The 25,899-nt window shown below is 52.4% G+C and overlaps 1 protein-coding gene across 7 annotated transcripts; it reads right to left on the bottom strand.

Moving 5' to 3' along the window:
* Positions 1-270: 270 nt before the first annotated feature.
* On the bottom strand, positions 271-20,460 carry FAM234A (family with sequence similarity 234 member A). 7 transcript variants are annotated; one of them, XM_061152399.1, is made up of 13 exons: positions 20,405-20,424; positions 9,815-9,865; positions 9,223-9,520; positions 4,447-4,566; positions 4,056-4,247; positions 3,251-3,381; positions 2,916-3,048; positions 2,643-2,772; positions 2,221-2,361; positions 1,936-2,011; positions 1,676-1,831; positions 1,291-1,393; positions 271-1,202 (listed from the first exon to the last, which is right to left on the bottom strand). In XM_061152399.1, the coding sequence occupies exons 3-13, from the start codon at positions 9,485-9,487 to the stop codon at positions 991-993; spliced, it is 1,659 nt and encodes a 552-aa protein (XP_061008382.1). In that variant the 5' UTR covers positions 9,488-9,520; positions 9,815-9,865; positions 20,405-20,424; the 3' UTR covers positions 271-990. The 7 variants fall into 7 exon arrangements, with proteins under 7 accessions (XP_061008382.1, XP_061008381.1, XP_061008385.1 ...); XM_061152398.1 differs by lacking the exon at positions 20,405-20,424 and adding an exon at positions 10,896-10,919; XM_061152402.1 differs by lacking the exon at positions 9,815-9,865 and having other exon boundaries at positions 20,405-20,460.
* Between the last annotated feature and the right edge of the window lie 5,439 nt (positions 20,461-25,899).

Genomic DNA, 25,899 nt, shown 5'->3' with positions numbered 1-25,899 from the left:
TCTTTGTGCCCAGACCTGCGTCTCACTGAAGCTCCTGCCTGGGCTCTTCCTGCTGGGTGGCTGGGGGACCCCCTGCCTGTCCCAGAGGGGTAAGTGTGTCCACAGGCCGGGCTCCTGCCCTGTTCTGGGAGAGCAGGGGGGGATCGCAGACCCGAGACGCACTTGGAGGCTGTACTGGACACCCACCACACCTGGTTGGCCAGTTTGGGTGCTGGACGCCCACCCCCCCAGACGCCCTTCCCACCGATTCAGCAGAGACACAGGCACATATAGGGCTTTCCCGATGGTGCAAAACCAGTGTTTATTCTGATTTCTTCCTGAGGTGCCCAGGGTCATCAGGCTGCGTGCTCTTGTCACGGCGGGGCCCCACAGCACCAGGGAGTCTGGGGCGAACAAGGCACAGAGGTGACACCAGCTGGGGTGGGGGACGTCCCAGCACCAGGAAGGAGGGGCCAGCTGCTGGCCACAGTCAGGGCTGCAGGGACCCCCGAGGGACAAGGAGCCCTGGTGTGTATCCAGGGAGCACGTGGAGCCAGGTAAATGCTGGGCCAGGTCCTCAGGGCACTCAGCTCCACACAGCACATCCTCCTCCCAGGCCCCTTCCTCGTGGCCCTGTCACGGGCTGTCCAGGTAACTCACCACAACCACGTGGGGGTCTGCAGTGGCCTACCACCCCGAGGAGCCGTGACCCCGGGAGACAGTGTGGAGAAGGCGAGGCTTAGACAGAAGGGGGAGGGGACTTAGGCGGCCATGTCTCCGGCCAGGCGTGGAGGGGCAAGGGTGAGCTGCTGTCGGCCCGGGCCCTGCCCAGGGAAACCCCGAGGGGCTCGAACGGGGAGCTGAGTGAGGACCTGAGTATCCCTGGGATGGCAGGACCCGTGCAGAGGGTGGCCAGGTCAGGAGTTAGCACATAAACTGAGTCAGTGATTGACCGACATCCCGGGACGTGTGACTGCAGCAGCCTCCTCCCTGTGGGCTCTGTCGGCCTGTCTAGGCCTTGCTCCGGTACCGCAGATGGGAGAGCCGGTCCCGGACGGCCTGGTCGCTCTCGGGGCCACCCTCGGCCAGGCGGACCACCCTGCCGCCCAGGACGAGGTCCTGCACCTTTTGTTTGGTCACGGAGACCAGGCCGGGCGGGTTGGGGCTGGCTGGGCCCGTCAGGAGGACGCAGGCAGCATGGCGGCCCAACTCCAGCAGAACCACTGCGGGGACACGGCAGTCAGGGTGGGGGACTGGCCGGCGTGGGCCTCCTGCAGCTGGCAGGCCCAGGCCCACAGGGGGCACACTCACCCTGGAAGGCGACGATGGGGGAAGAGACGCTGTCAAGCTCCAGCAGGACACCGGGCAGCGTGGGGTGGAGCATGTACAGGCGGCGCCCAGTGGCTCCGGGCTCCTGTGTAAGCACGGGGTGGAGGGTGAGGCCAACGCTCACGACCAAGGCCTCGCCCGGAGCTGTGTCCGCCTGGGTCCTGGGAAACGCCAGCGCCAGCTCTGCACACACCTCCTGCCCCCCTTCCCCGCCTGACCCTCCTCGGGGTCTTCTGGCTGCTGCCCAGCCACGCCCATGCTCCCAGCCCTCTGCTCATCTCTGCCGGCCCCAGGGGGCTTTTGTCTCCTTGCACGCCCCCAACCATGGGGCCTGCCCCGCGCTGTCAGCCAGGACCCAAGACTCTACCGTCTGGTTGGAGCCATTTGTCTTGTGGACACCCCAGAAGAAAAAGGCAGAGCGGTGGTCTGCGGTAGGAAGACTGGCGGATGGGGGGTCCCCAGGGAGGCCTGGGAGGGCCTGGCTCCACAGGATGGCCCCGGAGCCGAGGTCCAGGAGCAGCACCTGTGGGGGGCGGAGGACAGGTTGCAGCCCTGGGGGCGGCTTGCGGGGCTCTGGTCCCGCTCCCAGCTGCGAGTAGAGCTGAGGCCGGAGGAGGTGCTGCTGACCTGTCTGTCAGAGCCGGTCCCGTTCTCGACAAGCACGGCTGGGGTGTTGGGTTTGTAGTGGCCGAGAACGGGTTTTCTGGAAGGAGAGCAGAGAGGGGGCTCATGCAGGGCCTCTGTGAGCAGGTGCCTGGGGTGGGGGCATGCCAGCAAGAAGGGGCTGCTGTCACCAGGGGGGGTCTCAGTCCCCCAGCAGGGTGACACCAGGTGACAGGAAGTGGCGTTGTCCCCAGGTCTCTGCAGGGGGACAGGCTGGGGGGCCCGGCTCCCTGCAGAAGGACCCCATACCTCAGGACCTGGGTTGTCCCGAAGGTCCACCTGGGCGTCAGATCCTGCCCATCCAGCAGCATGCAGGCCTCGGCACTCACGAGAAGCAGGTCATCGCCCGCCTTCCCTGGCACGTTCATCAGGTAGCGGATGGCCCCTGAGCTGCAGGGGTGGGAGAGGTGGGACAGGATGCTCCACGTTCTCTCCCCCAACTCCCCAGTGCGTCTGTGGGGCTCCCAGGGCTCAGCCTCATGTTTCTTGCTTCTCCAGTTTCAGGGTAACAAGAGACCCTCGCTGGATGCAGGGGCCAGCGAGCCCGAGGGGACACATCTTCTCCCAGTTTTTATTCCGTTTCTATGAGCCAGGTTTCTGAGTTTGAGCCCAGGGTGACCCTAGAGCCCTGGCACACGGCCTGTGCCCCCCATGGCTCCTCGCTCCCCCACCTGTGCACAAGCAGCCTGTGCGATGTGGCGCTGAGCATGTCCTCCCAGAGGGGGTCGCTCTTGAGTGAGCTGTCCCTCCCGCTGACCTTCTCGTACAGGCCCTTCACGGAGCGGCTGCAGAGGGCAGTGCCTGGGAACACAGAAAAGCCTGGTCCCCTCTCAGCGGGCGAGACCCTCGCATCCCTGGAGGCACAGCCAGCCCCACACCCGCCTCCACCCGGGTGCCAGCAGGCCCGTGGAGGAGGCGGTCCTGGGGCTGCGGATGCCACGTACCGCAGGGGATGAGGACGTAGTGGGCCCCCGCCCTGGTGACGTGGAGGATGGAGCCGCTGGTTCCTTCCACACCCAGACTGTCTGGGGGGCTGACCTGCTGCCCGGTGCCACCCGAGTAGATGTAGCCGTTGACCTGTGCAGCATGAGTGGAGGAGACGGGGCTCAGACCGCCGGCAGGGTGTCTGGGGCGGGGCTGACAAGGCTGGGGGACGCGGGGTGCCTGCGCCGTTCTCAGAGCTGCGCCTGCGGCTCTGGCAGGGAGCGCTCTCCCTGCCAGTCTCGGGAGCCCAGACGAGGCCCGATGGGGAGGCCGCACAGCTGGGATGGGGCGGTACCTGGTTCTCCTCCTGGACGAGGACCAGCAGGTCCGGGGCCCCATCGGCATCGAGGTCGGGCACGCGGAGCAGAGGGCTCAGGATGGACGCGTTTCCCCCGAAGCTGCTGGGCTGGCTCCACAGGGTCTTCCCTGAAACAGAACACAGGACCTGAGCGCTGTGTGCGTGGCCACCGGGTGGCCCACAGGCACGGTCAACAGTGTCCTTCTGGCGGCAGGCCCCTCCTTTGCCTGCACTGTGTTTGCAGGTTGGCTGATGTGGACCCCCCCTCCCAGCTGGGCAGGGCCTGGCTCACCCCTGCTCTCGGGGGTCACACATGTGCACGCACCAGGCAAGAATGAAGGTGCAGGCTGGCGGGGGCCCGGGTACAACCTGCCCACGTCCGTATTTAGACGTGTTCTTAGAACGTTTCCTCTATTTTCCTGCCTGTCCTTAAAACCACAGCTTATAAAGCAAGTGCCACCTTGAACTACCCTAGCGTCAAGGCGCAGGATTCCTCAGGGCCTTGTCTTTAAGGCGCGTACATGCCTCGGGGCTGGAGCTGGACCGGCGCACACCCTACTCCCCCTGGACCTGGCCTGGCACCTGCACCTGCCCTGCGAGTGGGCAGCAGCTGGCTCCCCCGGCCCCAGATGCCTGCAGCCGCACTGGAGGGGAGCACAACGGAGTGTGACTCCTCACGGCCCCCAAGCCCGTGCCTTCCCTCCTGTCTAGACTCACCGCCCCTGGGAGGGTGAGCTGGCCCCTGAGGAGCATGCAGCCCTGAGACCTCAAGCCCAGGGGCCCGCTGCAGGGAGCAGCCCACCTGTGAGTGTGTCCACAGCGATGAGAGGGCCGGGCCTGCCAAGGACAATGCAGGCAGAGGGCGCCGCGCTGCCCCTGGGCTGCAGGACGCCGCACTCCACGAAGGCCCCGTCCTGGGCCACAGGCCTCTCCCAGAGGATGCTGCCGTTGGCCCCGGACACAGCGGCCACGAAGGTGCAGGGGCAGGAAAAGCCTGGAGGGAGGGCAGCCGCTGGCTGCAGTGTGACCCCAGGCTTCGGCCCCGAGCCCCTGGCAGACGGGGAGGGGGCGATGTGGGCGTGTCCAGGACTTCCACCAGCTGCCTCCCCCAAACCCCTCCTCCTCTGCCTGCAGGGACCCCTCCTCCTCCTCCTGCAGGGAGCACTCAGCTTTGGGATAAAAACAAAATGTACCTTCATCAGCACAGGAGAGGCTGGAATTGCCGCGGCTGCTGTTGGTCTTTTTATAAAGAAAGAGAATATCCTGGATCTTGTCCTTGTTCACATCTTCTGTGGCCAGAAAGTCATAGGCGACTGGAAAGGAAACACCAGCCACGTTCCCAGGCCAGGCCTGGCGCTCCCTGTTCTGTGCCATGGGGCTGGAGCTGGGTGCGGCCGCGCACGGAGGGAAGCAGGGCAGTGCCGCCTCCACAGGCTGGCGACCCCACGCCCTCCAGAGGGGGCATCAGGTGCTAAGGACACCTGGGCAGAACCTTCTACTCAGGGCCGAGGCCCGCCCTAACCAGCCTGGGATCTGGAGTCCACACTCACAGGGGCTACCCCTCCCTCCATTCAAGGACTCAGAAGACAAACTACCTGCTTTAAAGTCAGACATCTAAAAGAATGAAATGCGGCCCTTACCTCACCCCGGATACAAAAATTTTCTCAAAATGGATCAAAGACCTAAACTGAAGAGCCAGAACTATAAAACTCTTAGAGAAAGAAACATGGGGCAAACCAACAAAAGAAATAGCACAGGCGACAAAAGGGAAGAACAGGTAAATTGGACCTGATCAGGGGACCCTGTTGGGAGAGGGAAAAGAAGAGCCACAGAAGAGGATGAAGCGTCTGCAAACTGTGCATCTGATGAGGATCCAGACTGTACAACAACAAAAACAACTGAATTCAAAAATAGGCAAAAGACTGGAAAAGATGTTACTCCTAAGAAGATGTACAAATAGTTCATAAACTCACAGAAAGACACTCAACATCACTAGTAATAAGGGAAACACAGATCAAAACCGTGATGAGACACCATCTCCTACTTGTTAGGACAGCGATTATTAAAATAAAAGAAAACCAGAGTTTCTGGCCCAGAGCCCTTGTCCTTTGCTCCTGGGGATGTAAACTGCAGCAGCTGCTGTGGAAAACAGCCCAGCAGTTTCTCAGAAAGTTAACACAGAATTAGCCTGGGCTCCGGCACTTCCATTCTTTGGGTGCACAGCCAACATAACTGAAAGCAGGGACTCAAGTGGTCACTTGTACAGGAACGTTCACAGCTGCATTATTTACAAAAGCCAAAACGTGGAAATAGGCTAGGTGTCCATGGGCCGAGGAATAAACAAAATGTGATCCGTCCACGAGACAGACTGCTATTCACCCATAAAAAAGGAGCGAAATTCTGCATCAGGCTGCAGCATGGATGAACCTCGAGTGGAGACAGCCAGTCACACAGAGACAGCTCCAGTCACACAGAGACAGCTCCAGTCACGCAGAGACAGCTCCAGTCACGCAGAGACAGCTCCAGTCACGCAGAGACAGCTCCAGTCACGCAGAGACAGCTCCAGTCACGCAGAGACAGCTCCAGTCACGCAGAGACAGCTCCAGTCACGCAGAGACAGCTCCAGTCACGCAGAGACAGCTCCAGTCACGCAGAGACAGCTCCAGTCACGCAGAGACAGCTCCAGTCACAAAGAGACAGCTCCAGTCACACAGAGACGCCTCCAGTCACACAGAGACGCCTCCATTCACACAGAGACAGCTCCATTCACACAGAGACAGCTCCATTCACACAGAGACAGCTCCAGTCACACAGAGACGCCTCCAGTCACACAGAGACGCCTCCATTCACACAGAGACAGCTCCATTCACACAGAGACAGCTCCATTCACACAGAGACAGCTCCATTCACACAGAGACAGCTCCAGTCACGCAGAGACAGCTCCAGTCACGCAGAGACAGCTCCAGTCACGCAGAGACAGCTCCAGTCACAAAGAGACAGCTCCAGTCACACAGAGACAGCTCCAGTCACACAGAGACAGCTCCAGTCACAAAGAGACAGCTCCAGTCACACAGAGACAGCTCCAGTCACACAGAGACAGCTCCAGTCACACAGAGACAGCTCCAGTCACACAGAGACGCCTCCAGTCACACAGAGACGCCTCCAGTCACACAGAGACAGCTCCAGTCACACAGAGACAGCTCCAGTCACACAGAGACAGCTCCAGTCACACAGAGACAGCTCCAGTCACACAGAGACAGCTCCAGTCACACAGAGACGCCTCCAGTCACACAGAGACGCCTCCAGTCACACAGAGACGCCTCCAGTCACACAGAGACGCCTCCAGTCACACAGAGACAGCTCCAGTCACACAGAGACGGCTCCAGTCACGCAGAGACGGCTCCAGTCACGCAGAGACGGCTCCAGTCACGCAGAGACGGCTCCAGTCACGCAGAGACGGCTCCATTCACGCAGAGACGGCTCCATTCACGCAGAGACGGCTCCAGTCACGCAGAGACGGCTCCAGTCACGCAGAGACGGCTCCAGTCACGCAGAGACGGCTCCAGTCACGCAGAGACGGCTCCAGTCACGCAGAGACGGCTCCAGTCACGCAGAGACACCTTCAGTCACGCAGAGACAGCTCCATTCACAAAGAGACAGCTCCATTCACACAGAGACAGCTCCATTCACAAAGAGACAGCTCCAGTCACAAAGAGACAGCTCCAGTCACAAAGAGACACCTCCAGTCACACAGAGACACGTCCAGTCACACAGAGACAGCTCCAGTCACACAGAGACAGCTCCAGTCACACAGAGACAGCTCCAGTCACAAAGAGACACCTCCAGTCACACAGAGACACCTCCAGTCACACAGAGACAGCTCCAGTCACGTGAGGGTCTGAGCACAGGCCCCCCCAGAGACGGAGCAGAACAGAGGGCGGGAGGGCTTGGGCGGGAAGGCAGGTGGAGAGTCGCCCTGTATTGGCCATGGAACTTCCGAGGTGACAAGTTTTGAAAAAATTGATGATGGTCACGTGGTCTTCTGAACAAATGCCACTCAGTTGTTTACTCTAAAATGGCAAATTTTTTTGGTGATATGCATTTTACCACAAAAATAAAATTGAATACAAGACACAAGACTTTCAGAATTAAGTGGTGAAGAGCTTGGCGAATAAACCCTATCCTCCAAAAATAACAGTAAAATGAGACAGAATTGTGAAGAGCTCCCATTTCAGGACCCTGGGAGCACATTGAAGGCACACGTTATTGGAGAAGCACTGATTTAAGACACAGAACTGGAGCACTGGGCTGCCCACCCTCCGTCAGCCGGGGACCACACGGGGTAAGTTGAGAAAGCAGCAGCTTCCTGCCAGAGGGACTGAAAATTCGAGTGCCCTCTGGGCAGGCGGGGTGGGGGTGCCGGCAACTTCAGAATGGATCACAGACCTCAATGGCAGAGCGAGAACTATAACGGGAAAAACTGGAGAAAATCTTCATGGCCTTAACTTAGGCAAAGAGTTCTTAGACACCAAAAGCATAATCCACACTAAAAAAATGGATACATTTGATCTCCTCAAAATTTAAAACTTTCATGCTTCAGTAGACACCCTAAAGAGAATGAAAAGACAAGCCCCAGATGAGTCACACATATTCACACATCATATATGTGATGGAAGACTTGTACCTGGAAAATATTAATATAAAAAACTTAACAATTTTTGGTTGACGTATATTTGATTAACAATGTTGTGTTAATAATAAGACAATCATATTTTTAAGTGAGCGGAAAATATGAATAGACGCTCACCACAGAAGGTATAAGACCAGCCAGTAATTCACATGAACACTGCTAGTCACCAGGGAAACTCGAACCACACTGAGATACCACTTCACACCCACTAGAAAGGCCACATGGCAAAGACCACGACGAGTGTCGGCTGGTGGGGACATGAAATGAGGCCTGGGAGGGACCGGAGTCAAACCAGACTTAGTGTGAGGTTCAACAACCCTGTTCCTGCCGGTCTTCCCAAGAAAAACAGGACATGTCCACACAAGGGTTTGTACACAAATGTTCACAGCAGTGTTACTCATGAAAGTCAGGAACTTAAACGATGCAAATGGTCACTAGCTGGTCAGTGGATGAACACTCCATCCACACAAAGGAACACGTGAGCACATGGATGAACTCATGTGAGAGAAGCAAAGATGCGTCTTACAGGATTTCATTCATGTGAAATGTCCAGGACTGGCAAGTGCATGCAGACAGGAGCTGGTGGTGGGGACAGGCCACGGCGAGGAGCCAGGTAGGAATGAGGGGACGGTCTCAATGCTGGATGCAGAGACAGCTGCCCAGGTGCTCAGGCCTTAAACTGACTAAAAGTCACTGAGTCACACACTCAACACAGGTGGATATTATGATACATGAATTATTTCTCAGTAAACCTGACAAAAACCAACATAGAAGCACATGTTACTCCTCGCTGTCAAAATTAAGCACCAAATTCTGAACAGAACCGACTGTAAATGGGGCTCATGGAAGAAATTTCCCTTATTCCACCAGAAAGTGAAAGCGAAAAGTCGCTCAGTCGTGTCCAACTCTTTGTGACCTCACAGCCAATACAGGCCAGGGAATTCTCCAGGCCAGAATACTGGAGTGGGTAGCCTTTCCCTTCTCCAGCAGATCTTCCCAACCCAGGAATACGAACTGGGATCTCCTGCACTTCAGGCAGATTCTTTACCAACTGAGCTATGAGGGAAGCTCAGGAGGCTGGCGGCAGACCCGCAGCCTGGTTCTCACCTTTGGGATGGCCTTCTCTGCATCTATTCTGCCAGGTGCTCTCTTGTACTAATATCTTTCAAGTAACCAAATGGGCCCTTTCTTTTCCGGACCCCACCCACCATCCGGAGGGCACTCCCGTTTCCGAGACTCCAGGGCACCCAGGGTCCCTTGGCGCCCCCGCCGCCCACACCTGCCGCGTTGTAATCGATCCTCCACACCCCCTGCGACGCCGGCCGGTCTGGACATGGGATGATGAAGGAGACCACGAACACCACGAGGAGGCAGGTGAACAGGGAGAGGAAGAAGGCTGCGGTCCGGCAGCGTGAGAGGCGGGTCTGCGGGGCTGGCGTCCCGCGGGGCTCCTTTCCTGCTGGGCCCCCCGTGTTCTCCGGCACCTTCCTGTTCTCGCTCTTCAGGGGGTGGATCTCGGCCTCCAAGTCCTTGCCGTCCGTCATCGTGTGCACATCCCTGAGTTCACCTCCCGGCCACTGTGGTGGCGACAGAAGGACAGGCGGTCAGCAGCTGGTGTGGCCGTGGCCCATCAGCCAGGACAGGCAACAGAGAGCATCACAGCTCCTCTGGAGAAGGGCTCTGAACCGGGAGGCCGTGGTCTCAGAGGCAGTAGGCACCACGGCTCCCGCCCGCTGACCCGGGCAGGCCAGCCAGGCGAGACTACAGCAAAGCACATGTTAAACATTAACCATGAACTGAGGCACCTCTGACGGGCCTCCCGCCTGCCCCGAGAGAGGGCCAGACCCCAGGGAGGGGCTGCGCTTACTCACGGTGTCACCTGGGCGTTGGGTGAGACCTGCCTGCTGAGCCTGCGTTCGTCCCTGCGAAAGGGAACAGTGTGTTCAGGAGGCTGAGGCTCAGAGTGGTAAAGGCCCGAGGAGCGCACATACAGCTTCTGACACACAGCGCAGCAAGCTCATTGTTGCTGGAGACGAGGGTGGGGACCACCTCCCTCCTTCCTACCCCCTCACCAAGTGCACTAGGTATGGGCAGGAAGGGAACCTGGGGAGGCTGGCTCGGAAAACACGGTGGAAAACCCTTCTGAAGAGGTGAACCTCTGACAGCTGCAAACCACCCCCACCAAGCCCCGAGCTCTTCGTTGTGTGAGAAGGAAACACATTGCTGTTGTTTTAGTTTGTGGCCCTGCCTCTTGGCACGTGGGATCTCAGTTCCCCTGCCAGGGATCGAACCCGAGCCCCCTGCAGTGGAGATAAACCGCTGGACCACTAGGGAAGTCCCACACTTCTGTCTTGTGCAAGACCAGGTATTTGTTATTTTGATCCTTTTTAAACAGCCAAACCAGGGTCCTAACGGACATAGATCACATTGAGAGGACGCAGGGGATCACAGGATCTGAGTGGGTGAAATCCTCATCTACCTGAGAGGAAGGCCCTGCTGGAGGTTAAAAACAGGACGGTGGGACGGGCTCCCATGGGGTGGGTCAGGGAAGTGGGAAGAGGCCACAGAGCGCCGATTCCCTGTGTAAACTTTTTACTTTCTCCCTTTAACGGCTTTTCTCTATTTATATAATAAAAACCTGTATATACACCCACTAGAGCGGCTTTAGTAATAAAGTGAAAAAATGTAAGAGTGGAGGAGGCGGTGGGGGACCCTGGGTAAACAGTCGTGTGAGGCTGGGGGCTGCGCATCACGGCAGCTGCTGTGGAGGCAGCCTGGCGGCGGTCTGGCCCAGCGGCACCATTCCTGGGCGTCCCCGCAGGAGACCCAGAGCACCAGCACGCAGACACTCAGAGCCGCATTGTCAGAACAACCCCAGTGTGTCTACAGGCGGTGGGTAAGCAGCACGCGTCTGCCCACGTGACGGAGTATTACAAAGCTGTGAACACTCACTCGGTGAGACCATGGAGACACAGGTCACACACTGAACGGCTTCATTTATACACAATGTCCAGAACAGGCAGCTCCTGAGGCAGAAAGTAGGTGAGTGGGTGCCAGGGGCGGGGGAGGCGACTGCTAACGGGTGTTGCTTTGTCCTGTGATGTAATTAATGATGGCTGCCGACCTCACGCGTGTACTAAATGTCACTGATAGTAAGGTCCACGTTACGCGTACATTACCACAGCTTAAAAATCAGACGTCTGTGCCTTCTCAATGTTGAGACAGGAGTTTTCACATTGTGAAAAGGTGAGCCTGTCAAGGAAATGAGCTGGACACAGGAAATGGAGCAAGGCTTGTGACCAGGGCCTCCTCGCAGCCCAGCATCTGACTGCAGGGGGGGTGGACCGCCAGGAGAGAGGGTCTGGGAAGCCGGCTCACAGGCAGGTCGTCATCACCGGGCATTTCGAACAGGCGCCCTCGTGCTGGTAGGTTTACCTCATTTGCCAAGTGGCAGGCATTTTCAGCCCACTTTGGTATCTGGAGCAGCAGCACAGCTGCGCAAGTCAGGGTGGGGGTGCTGTGCCCCACACCCCCCGGCCGTGGGGACTTGGGATGCGGCCCCCTCTCGAGCTCTGTGTCCCTGACCCTGCGGGCAGTTCTCGTCAAGCGTATTTAACCCAGAAAAAGTGAGTTGACTCAAGGAAAGTATTAAATGAGACTGAGCACAATGCTGTCCAGCGGGCGCGGCACAGGAATAGTGTGGGGCCTGCAGAGGGCGGGGACGCGCAGGCCTGGCTGCTGGGAACCTGCCGTATTGCAAGCTGAAATCTGCCTCCCGTGACCAGCTCCCGGCCCAGATTCTGTGCTGTGGAGTCACATCTAATCCCTCCCTTACACGTGAGCCTTCCCAGCATCTAAAGACCATTAATGACAAACCGTGCTCAGGAGGCTACCGCCTGTCCCCAGAGCTGCGGCCCATGACGGGTGCGGGCCCTCTGGTGTCCTGTCCAAGGTGACCGTCCGACCTTGCCACGACACCCAAGGGTCCTGTTTGCCAAAATATCTCAGCTAATGTCGGTAGAAAGAGAATTTGTTGGAAAGAGGTTGCTGTTTGCATGGTTCAGTGGCTAAGTCATGCAGACAGTGCCAGAATGGAGGGGCGCTGGACAGCCAAACTCAGAAATCGGTGGGCACCGGGGACCCGAGGTGGCCGGGGCGCAGTGGGCTCACAGCCAGGGGCAGTCAGTTCTGGCGCCAGGCTCTGCCTCGGGCTCTCTCAGTGGGACGCCCCTGGGGCAAGCCGTGGTGACACCCCTCCAGTTGTCCATCCACTGTGGACCACCCACCCCCTGGGCCGGCCCCGTTTCCAGCCCTGCACCCTCCCCCCAGGGCCCTGGAGGACAACGTTTTGATACTGGGGCCAGTAATAAACCACGCCGGAATGTGAAATACGGAGCTCTACCTTGCAGCGTCTTCAAGAGCCGTTTCGGCTCCTGTGAGGTAGCGGTGTGCCAGGGCGGGTCAGGGGTGTCTCTGGCCGGAGCAGCACTGGCCCGAGGCTCTGCTGCTGTCCCCTTAGGGGCCAGAAGGCGCACACTGCTCCCTGAGTCAAGAGCTCACTCTAGTTACTCTGAATAACTTTTTTCCTTCTAATCATTAACAGAGTTCCAAGATACTCTGTAATAAACAGGTGAGGTGAAGGATACTGTGCTTCTTCTTGGGGAAGGTTTGTGTTCTTAGAAGAGAAACCTTACCAAGTAACAAGACTTGATTCACCTGGAAACAAACTGGTTGCACAGAGGGCATGCTGGGGAAAGACTCTAAACCATTCTCAGACTCCTCCTCCTCCCTGGGTCGTTACAGGCCAGGCGGGGCTCTCAGGTCGGGTGGGGGGGTCCACACGCCCACGGCGCTGCCGGCCGCCCCCGTCCTCAGACGCACGGACAAGGGGGCACGTGTGGAGGCTGGCGGCCCAGGGAGGCAGGTCTGCGGCATGGTGCCTCCAACACCACGCTGGACGACACCATGGGCCGGGGCCAGCCCTGCGAGCTTTCTGTAACATCTCGTGAGCCTATAATTAGTTCCAAGTACACAGCTTAAAAAATAATAAAGAAGGGGGGTCAGAGCTCCCCCAGTGCTGGCGCCACCCTGGAGCTGCCTGATCTCGAAGCTTCTGCTCCAGAGTCAGAGAACTGTTTGTGCTTTGTTCTGCTTGTTCTTGGCAGAACATCAACCACAGTGGAGATTCTGCAAAGACCTCAGAACAGCCAACCTCCACCCTGCCTATTTCAAACCAATCACCACCTTTCTGCAGGCCCCCCACGGCAATCACTTCCCTCCCCAGTGTGGGGAGAACGTCCCTCTGTTTCTCCGCTGCTCATGTACAGTGAGTCCCCAAAGAAGACAGCACAGGTGCCTGAGGTCACGAAGGGCCTGCCCGGGCAAGAGGGGAGCCTGTGAGGGCGTGGCGGGGCTCCAGGGTCCCCAAAGCCGGGGGCACACCTGGACCTGGCCTGGGTGCCCACAGCACCACTCACAACTGAAGGCGCCAGTCTGACCCCTGAGCCTGGCAGATGCAGAGTAAAGTGCCCAGAGTCTCCCCGGAGCCGGATCAGTCAACCCCAGGCTTTTTTCCAGTCTGTTTCAGATCGCAGCTGCTCTGGTTCAATTCCACACAAAGAGGGAATAAGAGAAACTTAACAGGTCTTTTGCCTCTAACACTGCAATGAAGCCTCTGCAACCCTAACCCCAGAAGGAAGCCCAAATCCGGGTGTGTTGATTAATTAGCCCCTCACCTGCCAACACAGGAAAGACACACAGCCCCCCGTTGACGGGCTCTCAGTAACGGGCCCGCTGGAAAGACAGGCCAGCCTGGGCATGGAATGCATATTTTCTACATCAGCAAAACTCAACATGGGAGCCTTGTGTACGCATCCACATCAGCCTCAGGGCAACAGATGCTGAATGAAAGCACAGCCCACGCTGGGCACACGGACACTGAGGGAATGAAGCTGCTTTCACCTCAAACGGGGCTTCCCTGATGGCTCAGCTGGTAAAGAATCCGCCTGCAATGCAGGAGATCCCGGTTCAATTCCTGGGTCGGGAAGATCCGCTGGAAAAGGGATAGCCTACCCACTCCAGTATTCTTGGGCTTCCCTGGTGGCTCAGTTGGTAAAGAATCCACCTGCAATGCGGGAGACCTGGGTTGGGAAGATTCTGGAGAAGGTAAAGGCTACCCACTCCAGTATTCTGGCCTGGAGAATCCCATGGACTGTATGGCATAGTCCATGGGGTCCCAAAGAGTCAGACGTGGCTGAGTTACTTTCACTTTCACCTTAAATAACAGCTGTTAGGATACAACAGAGGAAGAAAAGATAATAAAGGGCAAGGCCCTGAGGCTCAGTGATTTGAATCCTGACCTCATTTGCACCACTGTCCTTTTCTGTCATTTCTAAGCAGCTCTGGGACTTAACAACAGAAATCAAGCTGATTCACAGGATTTTCCGTCACTGGGTTTTTTTTCTCCTGACGCGTCTGAGCTTCCCAAATAACTACAAAAGTAAACCAACAGAAAAAAGAAATGAAGGGATAGTGAGAGGTAAGAAAGAAAATGCAAGAGATGCTATCTGTTAAGGTAAAAGGTATGAGTCTAAGAATCACCTGCTTGAGATAAACACGCAATTGTTGTGTGAGGCTTTTCAAAGCCACCCCCCCACTGCCCCCAGCACTAAGGAGCCTCCCCCAGCTCCCCTGGGTGTGTCTGCTCGAGGCCAAACCTGCGCTCCAGCCCAGCGGGGAAGGACAGAACACCTAGCAAGAGTTAACATTTAAGGGGCAAGAAGATGCAGTATGTGGAGAAAAGAAATAATTCCTTTTCCTCCAAGAGTTCTTTCTCTGAGAAGAGTTTACTGAGTCAGAGACAACAGAAAAGTGAAAAACAAAAAAGCCTCACCTTAACTTTGTTTGATGGATATTGAAAGCACAAACAGTCTAACAAGGCAGAGGGAGAATTGCCCCAACAAAGACCTGACAGTTCTACAGGGATTATGAAAGCAGGGGTTTAACTTTTTAAACTAAAATTTGGTAACTTTTTTTTGGAGAGATCATTTTAGAGGATTTTAATAAGAAACGTGTCCCCCAACCCCACCCCCTGCCCAATTTCAAAATGTTCAAATTTATAGCATTCCTTTCTTTTTGGTTGTGCAGAGAAGCTTGTGGGATCTTAGTTCCCCAACCAGGGATCAAACCCATGTGCCCTGCATTGCAAGACAGATTCTTAGCCACTGGGCCAGCAGGGGAGGCCCCACAGCATTCTTTTAAAGGAATTTTCAGACTACGAATCAAAGAGGTCAGATGTTGAAAATTAAGCACTTCAAACAGAAAGGCTGTTTGCATATTTTAAAAAATTGGCTTAAAGTAAGTAAAATTTTTGTTTAAACTGCATGCCTTCAAGTCTTAACTCTGGTTTTAGCTGAGAATTTTGAGAACATGGAACCACAGTCTGCTCTGTGAGGGAAAAAGGAAGGAGGCACCCACTGGTATTTGCCCAGAAGTCCTGCTGGAGACACAGACCACCTCCTTCCATTCATGCAGGAATAGCTGCTTCTATTACTTGATCTTACTAGGGTGGCAGCATCACAAAGCAGATATTATTTTAATCAAAGGTAACTGCGAATTAGAAAACATGAGAAACATGTAGGGAACACTCAAGAAAAACCCTGATTATAGATTAACCTCACTCTTTTAGCTTCACCAGTTAGTGAGAGAAACCAAATGGATTTTGTCACTGTTTAAACCATGAAAAGGTTTAATCAAGGACTGACCATGTCCAGCGAGACTCTTGAAGGTGCGGGTGAAGAAGGAGAAGACTTCTCTCCGTGGGGAGCTCTCCCCCTAACTCACACTCAGCAGGTTATATTTCAAAGGGACAGGAATCATACAGGACAGAACACACAGCATCTGATCGTGCATCCGCTGGGCACACTGCCTTTGCTCACTTGGCCGTGCTGTGACCTGACCAGTAAGGGGGCTGGTTTTCAAGTCTTCTGCTGGGCTGGGTCCCCTGCCAGGAGGCCCCTGCAATCCTCTGAGCCTCGGCCGGACCGTGTCAAACCTCAGGAAGTTCTGTGTGAGCCCCATGGACCGGGCAGGCCATCTTCCACTGGAGAACTCGACCATTTTCTTTCAAAGCGCCCATGATACTCCTCCCACAGCCGCTGACCGAGAGCTATTTTAGGGCAGGCAGACACTGGATAAGTGTCAGTTACATGGGGAGGAAGCTTCACTCAAGAGCTTGTTTTGGTGCTCAACCTCCTGACCTGTAATCATGAACCTACCTGACAGCATAAGCGCCCCAGCACTTGTCCCCAAAGCCAGCTACGACATACACAAGCGGCCTAGGAATGTCTTTACATCAGGACTGCTCCGACAGCATTCAGCCAGAGGCATGCATGTGAGAGACGCCCACAGAACCCAACTGGGCAAACTGGGTTTTCAGCTGAGCAAAGCAGAAGTCAGACAATGCCCACTTCAGTGTTCAGTTGTTTACAGCTGAACAACTATTTCCTCTCGTCACTAAGCAAATAATCTCAAGACAAAGAAGACGCCCTTCATCATCTTTCAAATGAGGTCAAATTTTAAGGTTGTTCATGGTTCCCGGATAAAGACAAGTGTTTCTTGGGCAGGTCAGCGCTTAGGGGCCAGACCTCAGCACAATCCCTTTCCTTCACAAGACTCAAGACCTCACCTGTCAGAGCAGGTGAGGGTGGCTGGAACACTGCCTAAGAGTGAGCTAAGGAGGACTAGCCACCTGCATTTCAGACGAGTGACTATTACACAGAAGAAGGTTTTGCAGATTTATCCATAAAATCACATGGAAGAAGCCTTTCTCCTGAGTTTTAAGGCAGATTTAATTTCCTCTGATTCTCCCACAAACCAGTGTTTCTTCTTGTCCTCACATTAGGGAAGGCAGAGCTTTTAAGAAGATAAAGAATAACTCTTTATTTGACCACCTTTCATCAATCCCATAAGTTGGTCTTCACTTGAATTTACTTATTTTTTAAAAGCTCCAGCACACAGATATTCGTGAACACAGAGAGCACTAGCCCCGTCCTTCCACTCACCCAGTTCAGTGATTCTAAGAGAGCCAACCATTTCCGTCTACAGACCAGCACTCTTCTCCACCATGCCCCACCTCCAGTTTTTAAAAAAGTTGCTCCAATTTTGGAGACATGCCATTTGATCTCTCAACATCTGCTTCCTGGTTATTCATTTAGGAATCAGTGTTCTTCTTCTCCTTTTTGGACACCATATCCAAATTCCATGAAGGATTTAACACAGTGAGAAAGGGAACTAAATTCACTAAGTTTGTGGGTTTTATAAAGACTGATTTTTCAGTGAGGTATCCAGCACATTTTGAAACAACCAACAAACCTTGCAGATTCTGACTTACCTCTTCAATTAGCTTCTCCTACCAACAGCAACTACTTCAGGTCATACTTTCATAACTTCTCACTTGGATTTCTGTAGCCCTCTCAAATCTTGATTTAAAAAAAAAGACAAAAAAAAAACCTGCCTTCATGCTGCAAGAGACATCTTTCTAAAACATCTCCTGATTATGTCATTCCCCTGCTTGAAACTCTTGACCAACCCTTCACAATTTGCCTGCAGGTCTTTTCACCACCTGGCTCTTGCCAACCTGTACACCGAGCATCTGCTCCCTCAGTCCTAAGGCCTTAAATGCCCACTCAAACCAGACCACCCCCTCCACACCCGCCACTACTCCTTATTCACTGAACCACTGGTGAGACCTGCCCCGAATGGCAGAAACTTCAGAGGGTATCCCTTCTTTGTGGCCTTTGTTTTCCCAGGATGGAGCATAGTGCACGGCATAAAATAAACACACACGTTCACCTGTCAATAAATGTCCAATTCTTCCTATGCTCTGCTTGTAAACTTTTCTTGGAAGAGTAATTCATACATGCATTTTTTGTTGTTGTTGTTTTTCTTTTTGTGGGCTTTTTCATAAATGCATTTATTAACAGTTTATTTTGAAATATACACTGTGCAGGAGCAGGAGACTTTTAAAACCTGGTTTGAAATACACGGCATGTATCAGATGCCAGGGTCAGTTTGACTACCTGACATCTATTCCTTCTCTCTATAAGAGCACCTGGATTTTCTCTGAGTAAATGCTCTTTTCCACAAGCTGATTGTGGTTCTGGTAGCTCTGAGGAGAGCTCCTTGTCTAGGGTTAGCTAACTAATCAGTTAGCTATCAGGGGTAAGGATCCAACTGGAATTACAGAGAAGAGGCACTCTTCCCACAGGAGTGGTTTTAAAATAAGTTCACAAGCTCTTTGATGTGCCTTCCTTCAAGGTGAAGTCTTTGAGGACCATGCTGGCAGTCCAGTGGTTAAGAATTTGCCTTTCAATGCAGGAGACGTGGGTTCGACCCCTGGCAGGGGAACTAAGATCCCACATGCTGGAGAGCAACTAAGCCCGAATGCCACAACAAAGACACAGCACAGCCAATAAGTAAATAAATAAATGCCTACCATGCCCCTTAAAACTTCCTTGAAACACTTTCCTTCCCATTATGACTACCCAGAACCAGCCAAAATTCTGCTTAGACCTGGGCTTCCTAGATATGTTAGAGACCCACCAGATACATTCTAGGCACATCCAATATACCTTGGTCGTATCTTTTTTTTTTTTTTTTTTGGTCGTATCATTTTAAAAAAAAATAAAAAGATGAAGTCTTTCGTGCTTGGTGATGCTGGCAGATAGAATGTGGCAGGAGAACCAGCAAAACTGCAAAACAAGTTCATAAAGGTGTGGTGGCTTCGCCATCCTCTCCTCTCTGACGTCCTGCTCTGAGGCAAGGAGGACGTGGGCCCTGTGCAAAAGCCCCCCAAGCTAGGATATTAGGACTCCAACCAACAGCCCAGAAGGCACCGAGGTCTTGAGTGAGCATGCTATCCTGGAGTCAGAACCTCCAGTCCCAATCAAGACATTAGAGGACTGTGGCCCCAGCCAGTATCTTGGTTGCAACCCCATGAGAGTCCTTGAACCATAATCACCTAAGTCACTCCTGAATTCCTGACTCACAGAAACTGATAATAAATGTTTGATGTTTTAATCCATTAAACTTTGTGCTAATTTGTTACAGAGCAGCAGATAACTAATACAAGCAGGCAGGACAGAGTCAGGAACCTGAGAAGAAAGCCAACATATAAACAGATTAAAGAGTTATGTGAGAAGGTGGTGGTACTAGTGAGACCCCATGTGCCATCATCAGATCCTGATGGTCTCACTTAAGCTGCTGGCCCCATCTGTTTCTTGTCCCCTGGACATTCCTAAATGAAAGGCAGTGGAATCCCTCCAGAGATTGAACTAGTTTTAATAGATGTTTGACACTCGAAGCCGAAAGCACTAGAACCAGTGCAACAGGGGCTCAGAGAACTGGTAAAATGCCCAAGCAAATCTCCACTTGGTTGCTAACAGAGCCATTTTCATTTCACCCTTTCCTGATCCTAATTTAGCTAACTTATTGTACTTACTATCTGTATCTTCCAATAATGAATTGAAGCTCCTTGAGAACAGGAATTCCTTGATGAGTGCTAAATCCTCAGCACAGAGAACCATGCCTCACCGCCGCCCGCCCCCCGGCACTTTTTTGGTTCCCTTGAGCTGCTGTAACTGCAGGCTCACAGTCAAAGTGCAAGAGAGGAGGGGAGAGGTCTGGGTGAGGCTCAGGACATCAGCAGCCTGAGTGAGTGAGTCGCTCAGTCGTGTCCTACTCTCTGCTCATGGACTGTAGCCTGCCAGGCTCCTCTGTCCATGGAATTCTCCAGACAATCAGCAGCCTAGGAGGAGGCAAGCCCATGGCACAAGCTCCTCGGCTGAAATTACAGGGTTGCAAGGATTTCCCTGTCAGTTCCCAGGCAGTCAGTTCCCAGGGGAGCTGGAAGTCTCACAGACGACAGCGTTCTCCCTCCTTTTCAACTCTGCCTTGCTTTTGCTTAGAAGACAGGCTGCAGAGAGCGATCACCCATAGATGAGTAACCGTCAGCTGAGCTTTGGTTACCGGGCCGGTCGTCTGACAGGCGCTGTCCTAGTAACAGGACGTGGATCTCTGACCGTGGCTAGCGGCAGCTCACGGACATCCTGTCTTAGCACCTTTTTAAATTACTCCCAGGCAACCCATGAAGCAAAGGCTGGCTCGCCTCCCGAGCAGCTAACCGAGAGGTGGGAGTTAATCCTGTCCTGGGGGAAAAGCGCGGCTGAACTGAAGCCCGGGCTGCGGGAGTCGGATCTGCTCCGAGCGCCTCCACCTACGGGGCGGCGCGGACACGCGCGGACCCCAATGCCGGGCGGTGGGGGCGAGCACGATCGGGCCCTGGGGGCTGGGGTCTCCCGGGACCCCGCGGTGGCGCGGACACAAGCTGCCGGCAGGGAGGAGGCGGACCGCGCGAGCTCCGCGGCGCGCACGCGCGAGGAGGACGAAGACGGGCTACTCACCTGCCGCCGCGCCCTCGCGAGGCTGCCGGGGCTGCTGCCGCGCCGCCGCAGGCCGCTCGGGCCCGCCTCTGGCGTCACTTCCGGTCGGGTGGGGCTGGCGAGGCGGAAGCGACCCGGGTCCGGCCCCGCCTTGCGGGCCGCACGGTTGCCGAGCAACGCGCACGGTGGTGCGGGTCCGCCTGGCGAGTTGTATTTGGGGCTCCGGCTGCTCTGCTGCGGTTCCGCGGTTGTCGGCGCGTTGGAGCCTCTTTCGTAGGTTTTCCGTGCGTTGGCCGACGCTTCCTGTTTCGGAAGTGCCTGTTCTGGTCATTGGTCCAGTTCTCTGCTCAGTGGGGTGTGTTTTCGTACTGTTTCCTAGCGCTCAGGAATGTTAAATTCTTGTCGGTTGCTTGTGTCGTTGAGGATCTCGTTTTGCGCCTTGTCTTTTCACTTTATGGATTTCTATTTCAATATAAAAGGTGCCAGTCTCTTATAAGTACCTCTTTGTCTTGTTTAGAGAATCCTTTCCTACCCCAAGTTACTCCCTCACATTTTAAAGTTTTGATTTTAACATTTAAGTCCTTAATTCAGTTTGGCATAGCTTTAGTATGGGCTAAGTAGGTAACTTCATTTTTTGCCCATTTGGATAACCAACAGTCCTAGTGCCATTTATTGAATTAGTCCCTCTTTCCCCCAGCAGTGTACAATGGCACTTGCCATATTTTTAAAAAAATCTATATATGCATGGGTTTCTGTTGGGTTTTTAATATTAAGCGTTAACTTTGTCCTAGTGCTCACACGAGGTGTTCTGCATTAAATTAGGTTTTTTATTAATTACCCCACAGTAACAGTAACTATGAAACACCCTCCACAGGCCTCCCCCACACCCACCCAGCCCACTGAGAACTGATGGAAATTTGTCTTTTTTGAATGGCCAGATGCTGCGCAGTTGAGAGGTTCAGAAAAATCACTTCTATCTCTTCAGAGAGGGGATCTGGATCCCCTTCAGATTTGAGTCCTTTAGTATGTAGATGAATCTCTCTGGATCCAGGCAGCCCGAGGGTCCTAGGTCTAGACTTTTAAGACTCCTGGACCTCACTATCCTGAAATGTAAACACCTGGATCAAGATAACCAGCCTTTCTCCTCAGTACCTGGGCACCTAAGCCAGGCTGTAACTATTTGACCCTCTCAGAGAGATAAAGCAAGTTATTATACTTTTGAATCACAGTTCACAATCAATTAATTAGACAAATAACTACAGACCTAATTCTCCACCAGGCTTCTCTGGTGGCTCAGACAGTAAAGAATCTGACTGCAATGCAGGAGACCCAGGTTCCATCTCTGGGTGTGGAGGATCCTCTGGAGAAGGGAATGGCAACCCACTCCAGTATTCTTGCCTGGAGAATCCCACGGACAGAGGAGCCTGGCGGGCTATAGTTTATAGGGTTGCAAAGAGTTTGACACGACTGAAGTGACTTAGCCTGGACGCAATTCTTTTAAGTATGTGAAGAGTGTCAGGGGACTAGGGCTTTTTTTGGAGCACGGGGAAATGGAGAGAAGTCTTATTTGCTCAGAGCTTCTTTCTGGGATCAGTATGTATTTTGGTGTGCTGGGGCCACATGATCACAGTTACAATAAAGAGAATAAAGAGTTAAGGATCAAAGGAGAAGAAAGAAATGATCTTTGTTCAGATGCTATGATTATATTCTGAGAAAGTTCAAATTTTTTTTGTTTTTTTAGACATACTTTTAACAGGTTTGGGCTTCCCTGGTGGCTGAGAGGTTAAAGAATCTGCCTGCAATGCAGGAGACACAGGTTCAATCACTAGGTTGGGAAGATCCCCTGGGGAAGGCAATGGCTACCCACTCCAGTATTCTTGCCTGGAGAATCCCATGGACAGAGGAGCGTGGCGGGCTAGAGTCCATGGGGTCCCAAAGAGTTGGACACGACTGAGCGACTAATTTTTCTTTTTTAAAACAGGTTAGAAATGTTTTCTTCTATTCCTGAATTCCTAATATCATTGTGAAATAAAATTCATATTTTACAACAAGACAAGAAAAATTTAAACATGAAAAATTCTTGTCTGCCCTTTGGCCCCCTCTTTCCACATACTGTGCATTGTGTATCTGTGTTATACATGGACCAGCCTTCCCCTTCATGGAATACCTGTTCAACCATAAAAAGCAGCATTCTCCCAGCACCAACAAGACAACTCCTTAAAAGATAACATTCTTTCTTGATCTTGTATAGGGCCACATGACCTGCCATGATGACACTTAGATCTAGTTACCATGTAAATTGTCAATAATATGTCATTGATGAACATACCTCTGTTTCAAAAAACTTACATAACTCTTCCTTGACTTCTAACAGTTCTCAGAGTTTTCTGAGATGCTCTTCCTGGCCTATAATCCTCAAATTGACTTGAATAAAGTTTTTCATTTCTTTCTCAGGTCAATTGATTTATTCTTTGTCAACATCATCAATGTGCATTGAATTTTATTAACTGTTTTTTTTCTGCATCTCTTAAGGTGATTATGTGGTTTTTCTTCTTTAATCTTTTAAAGCAATAAATGCCATTAACTTTCTAAAGATAAGTGATCCTTGTATTCTTAGATTAAACCAATCTGCTCATGGTCTATTACCCTTATACATGCTGCTAGATTTCACTTGCTGATACTGTTTAGAACGTTTGCCTCTATGTTAATGAGTGAGGTTGGATTATACCACACTTCATTTTACTATCCTTGTCTAGTTTTGTTATCAAGACTATGGCCTCACAGAAAGAATTGGGCAGTGACCTTTTTATGTTTTTTGGAGAGGTTTGTGGATTGGAATGATCTGTTCCTTTAAAAAGTTGGGTTGAATTTGGCGTATCTGCCTGATTACAGGATGCAGCAGTGGGCCTGCCAGGAAGCTGAGAGGCTTGTGAAATACCCAGAGGCCAATGGTCTCCCCATCATGGAATCCAGTTGCTTCCACAACTGCAGCAAGATCCAGCCGCCAGAGGATGAAGACTGACTGGTTGCTGGAAGGGGTTTAAGAAACAACAGCTTCTCTACCCTGCCTACCGTTCTGACCTCTTCTTAGAGCACCTAATTAAAAGGACTGAAAGTGTGTGTGTGGGGGGAAAGTTGAGTTGAAAACCAGTTTTTTCACCAGTATAAACTAGGTAGGCCTGATGCATTCTTTGAGGAAGAATTTTAAACTAAGATTTATTAATATCTTAATGCTGCATAAAATCCCACAGGAAGGGACAGAAGGAAACTGCAGATACTGAGGTGAAGTTCTGGGCAATGTTGAATAAAAAAGACAGCAACACAGATACACACAATACAAGAGCAGTGAGTTCAGTCTTACTTGGGATTTACTGAAAACAGTAGCCCTGAAGACAATAAGCTCTGAACTTCAGAACTGCTCCAAGGAAGTGTGTGAGGAGGTCAGTATATATTATATATATGATTTTGTTTTCATTTTTACATGTTCACCATTTTTTTTTTCCTTTTTGCTCACCATTTCTTCAAACATCTTAGACTGTCTTTTGAGATAATTTTCTTTCTGAATGGCATCCTTTATACATTCCTTTAGTGCAGATCTAGATTTAGTGCTGTTTTAGCTTTAGTTCCCCAGAAAGCAGAGCTTGACAGCAAAGCTTTGATACTATTTTATTAAGGGCCTCATTCCCAGGGAATTAGGAATGGGAGGAAAGCAGTGAGGCATGGAAGGAGCAGAGCACAAATGAGTAGGTGTCACTGCCCCTACTCCGTGTCAGGCCATTGCCCCTTAGTAGTGCCCCTGGGCAATTGCTTTCCCAGAGGACTGTTCCTGGGCTCTAGGTAGCCAGTGGGTGCTGGAAGTGTTTATGGGAAAAGTCACAAATTTGTCTACTAAATTATACCTCCAGTTGGTCCAAGTTTAAGTTTCATCACATAGAATATAACTCCTCTGTGCTTCTGATGTGCATGCATGTTCATGTCAGGCCTCAGTGACAAGTGAAGCCTCTTGGTGGGGCAAGAAGTGCAAATTCCGTGATGTGGTTACTGAGAGCAGTGGTGAGATGTCAGTACGGCTTCTCACCCTTGATTCCAAAGCCTTGGATGACTTGGCTATTGGGGACTGCAGTCAGAGGCTTCAAATATGACTACTGAAAAACCCCATCTTTATACACACAAGCCGGTCCTCACATCAGAAGGTAGCATCTAGGACTTCCCTAGCGGTCCAGTGGTTAAGAATCACCTGCCAATGAAGTGGACAAGGGTTCAATACCTGATCTGGGAAGATTCCACATTCTGCAGGACAATTAAACCTATGCACCACTACTACTGAGCTCATGCTCCAGAGCTGCAATGAGCTGCAACCTCTGAAGCCCAAGCACCCTAGAGCCAGTGCTCTGCAGCAAGAGAAGCCACCACAATGAGAAGCCCACGTTTCACAATTAGAGAGTGGTCTCTGCTCTCCGAAACTAGAGAAAGCCAGCATACAGCAACCAAGACCCAGTGCAGCTAAAAAAAAAAAAAAAAAAGCATCTGTTTTTCCCTCTTCTTGAATCTGCATTGGCCTTTTGACTTGCTTTGACCAACAGATAATGGTAGAAAGAGAGTTCTAGGGGTCTGAGCCTTAAGAGGACTGATAGCGAGCTTCCACTCCTTCCCTGGGGGCAACCAGCTGCCTTAGCAATGTGGGCTAGACTTCAGAATGTTATGATCTCACATACAGAGATAGAAGCAGCTTGGAGCACCACAGTGGGGCTGGGCATGTCAATGCAGCCTTCTTTGATTTTTGCTCGGTTTCATATAAGCAATTTTGTGAACCCAGCCAAACCACCCAGAGCAAGGAGCCCAGGGCCGGGTAATCCCTGCCTAAGCACCGCAGAAAAATGAGAAATAATAAATCACTTTTGCTTTACACTGTTACGAAGTGACGTGCTATACAGAAATAAATACTTGACCTTCTTTACCGTAAAATGGATTTCTTGATGTAAGGCAACGCTGTTCACGATCCCGTGTCAGTTAGTCAGGCCTCCTGCAGGCCTTCGGGTGTGGGGACACTGCAGTCAGGACAAGCGTCGACAGGAGGTCCAATACACGTCTGTCTGGAGACACGGACAGTTCCAGTGGTAGGAGTTACGGTTCCCTACTGTCTGCTGTACGCATGTGTCGGAGGTTCACTATCAGTCTTGGAAGTGGCCAGACCACTGTGAACTCAGGGACTACAGCAAGTAGCAGTCACAGAACCCAATTCCACGCTCAATTTAACTTTCACAAAAGTCATTTGGTCAGGCACCATTTTCACAGGTGTAAAAAAATAGTCTTAAAGTAGCTAAATGATATTCACAGGTTCACGACTAGCAAGAAAACACGGAATTTATTTTCCTGTTTGGGACTGTCTAAATTTATTTCCCTTTATTGCTGTTTCGCCTAGGTGGAGCTCGGAGGTTTTAGGCTCCGAGTAAAATCAGGGAGGGAATTAGCCCCGCCCCCTGAGCAGCTTGCTTGCGTAACTTGCGCAACGGAAC

The sequence above is a fragment of the Dama dama genome, chromosome 10 (assembly GCF_033118175.1).
Source record: "Dama dama isolate Ldn47 chromosome 10, ASM3311817v1, whole genome shotgun sequence".
NCBI classification, from domain to species: Eukaryota; Metazoa; Chordata; class Mammalia; order Artiodactyla; family Cervidae; genus Dama; species Dama dama.
The sequence above is the reverse complement of the archived record's forward strand: the minus strand, read 5'-3'. Positions and strand labels throughout refer to the sequence as shown.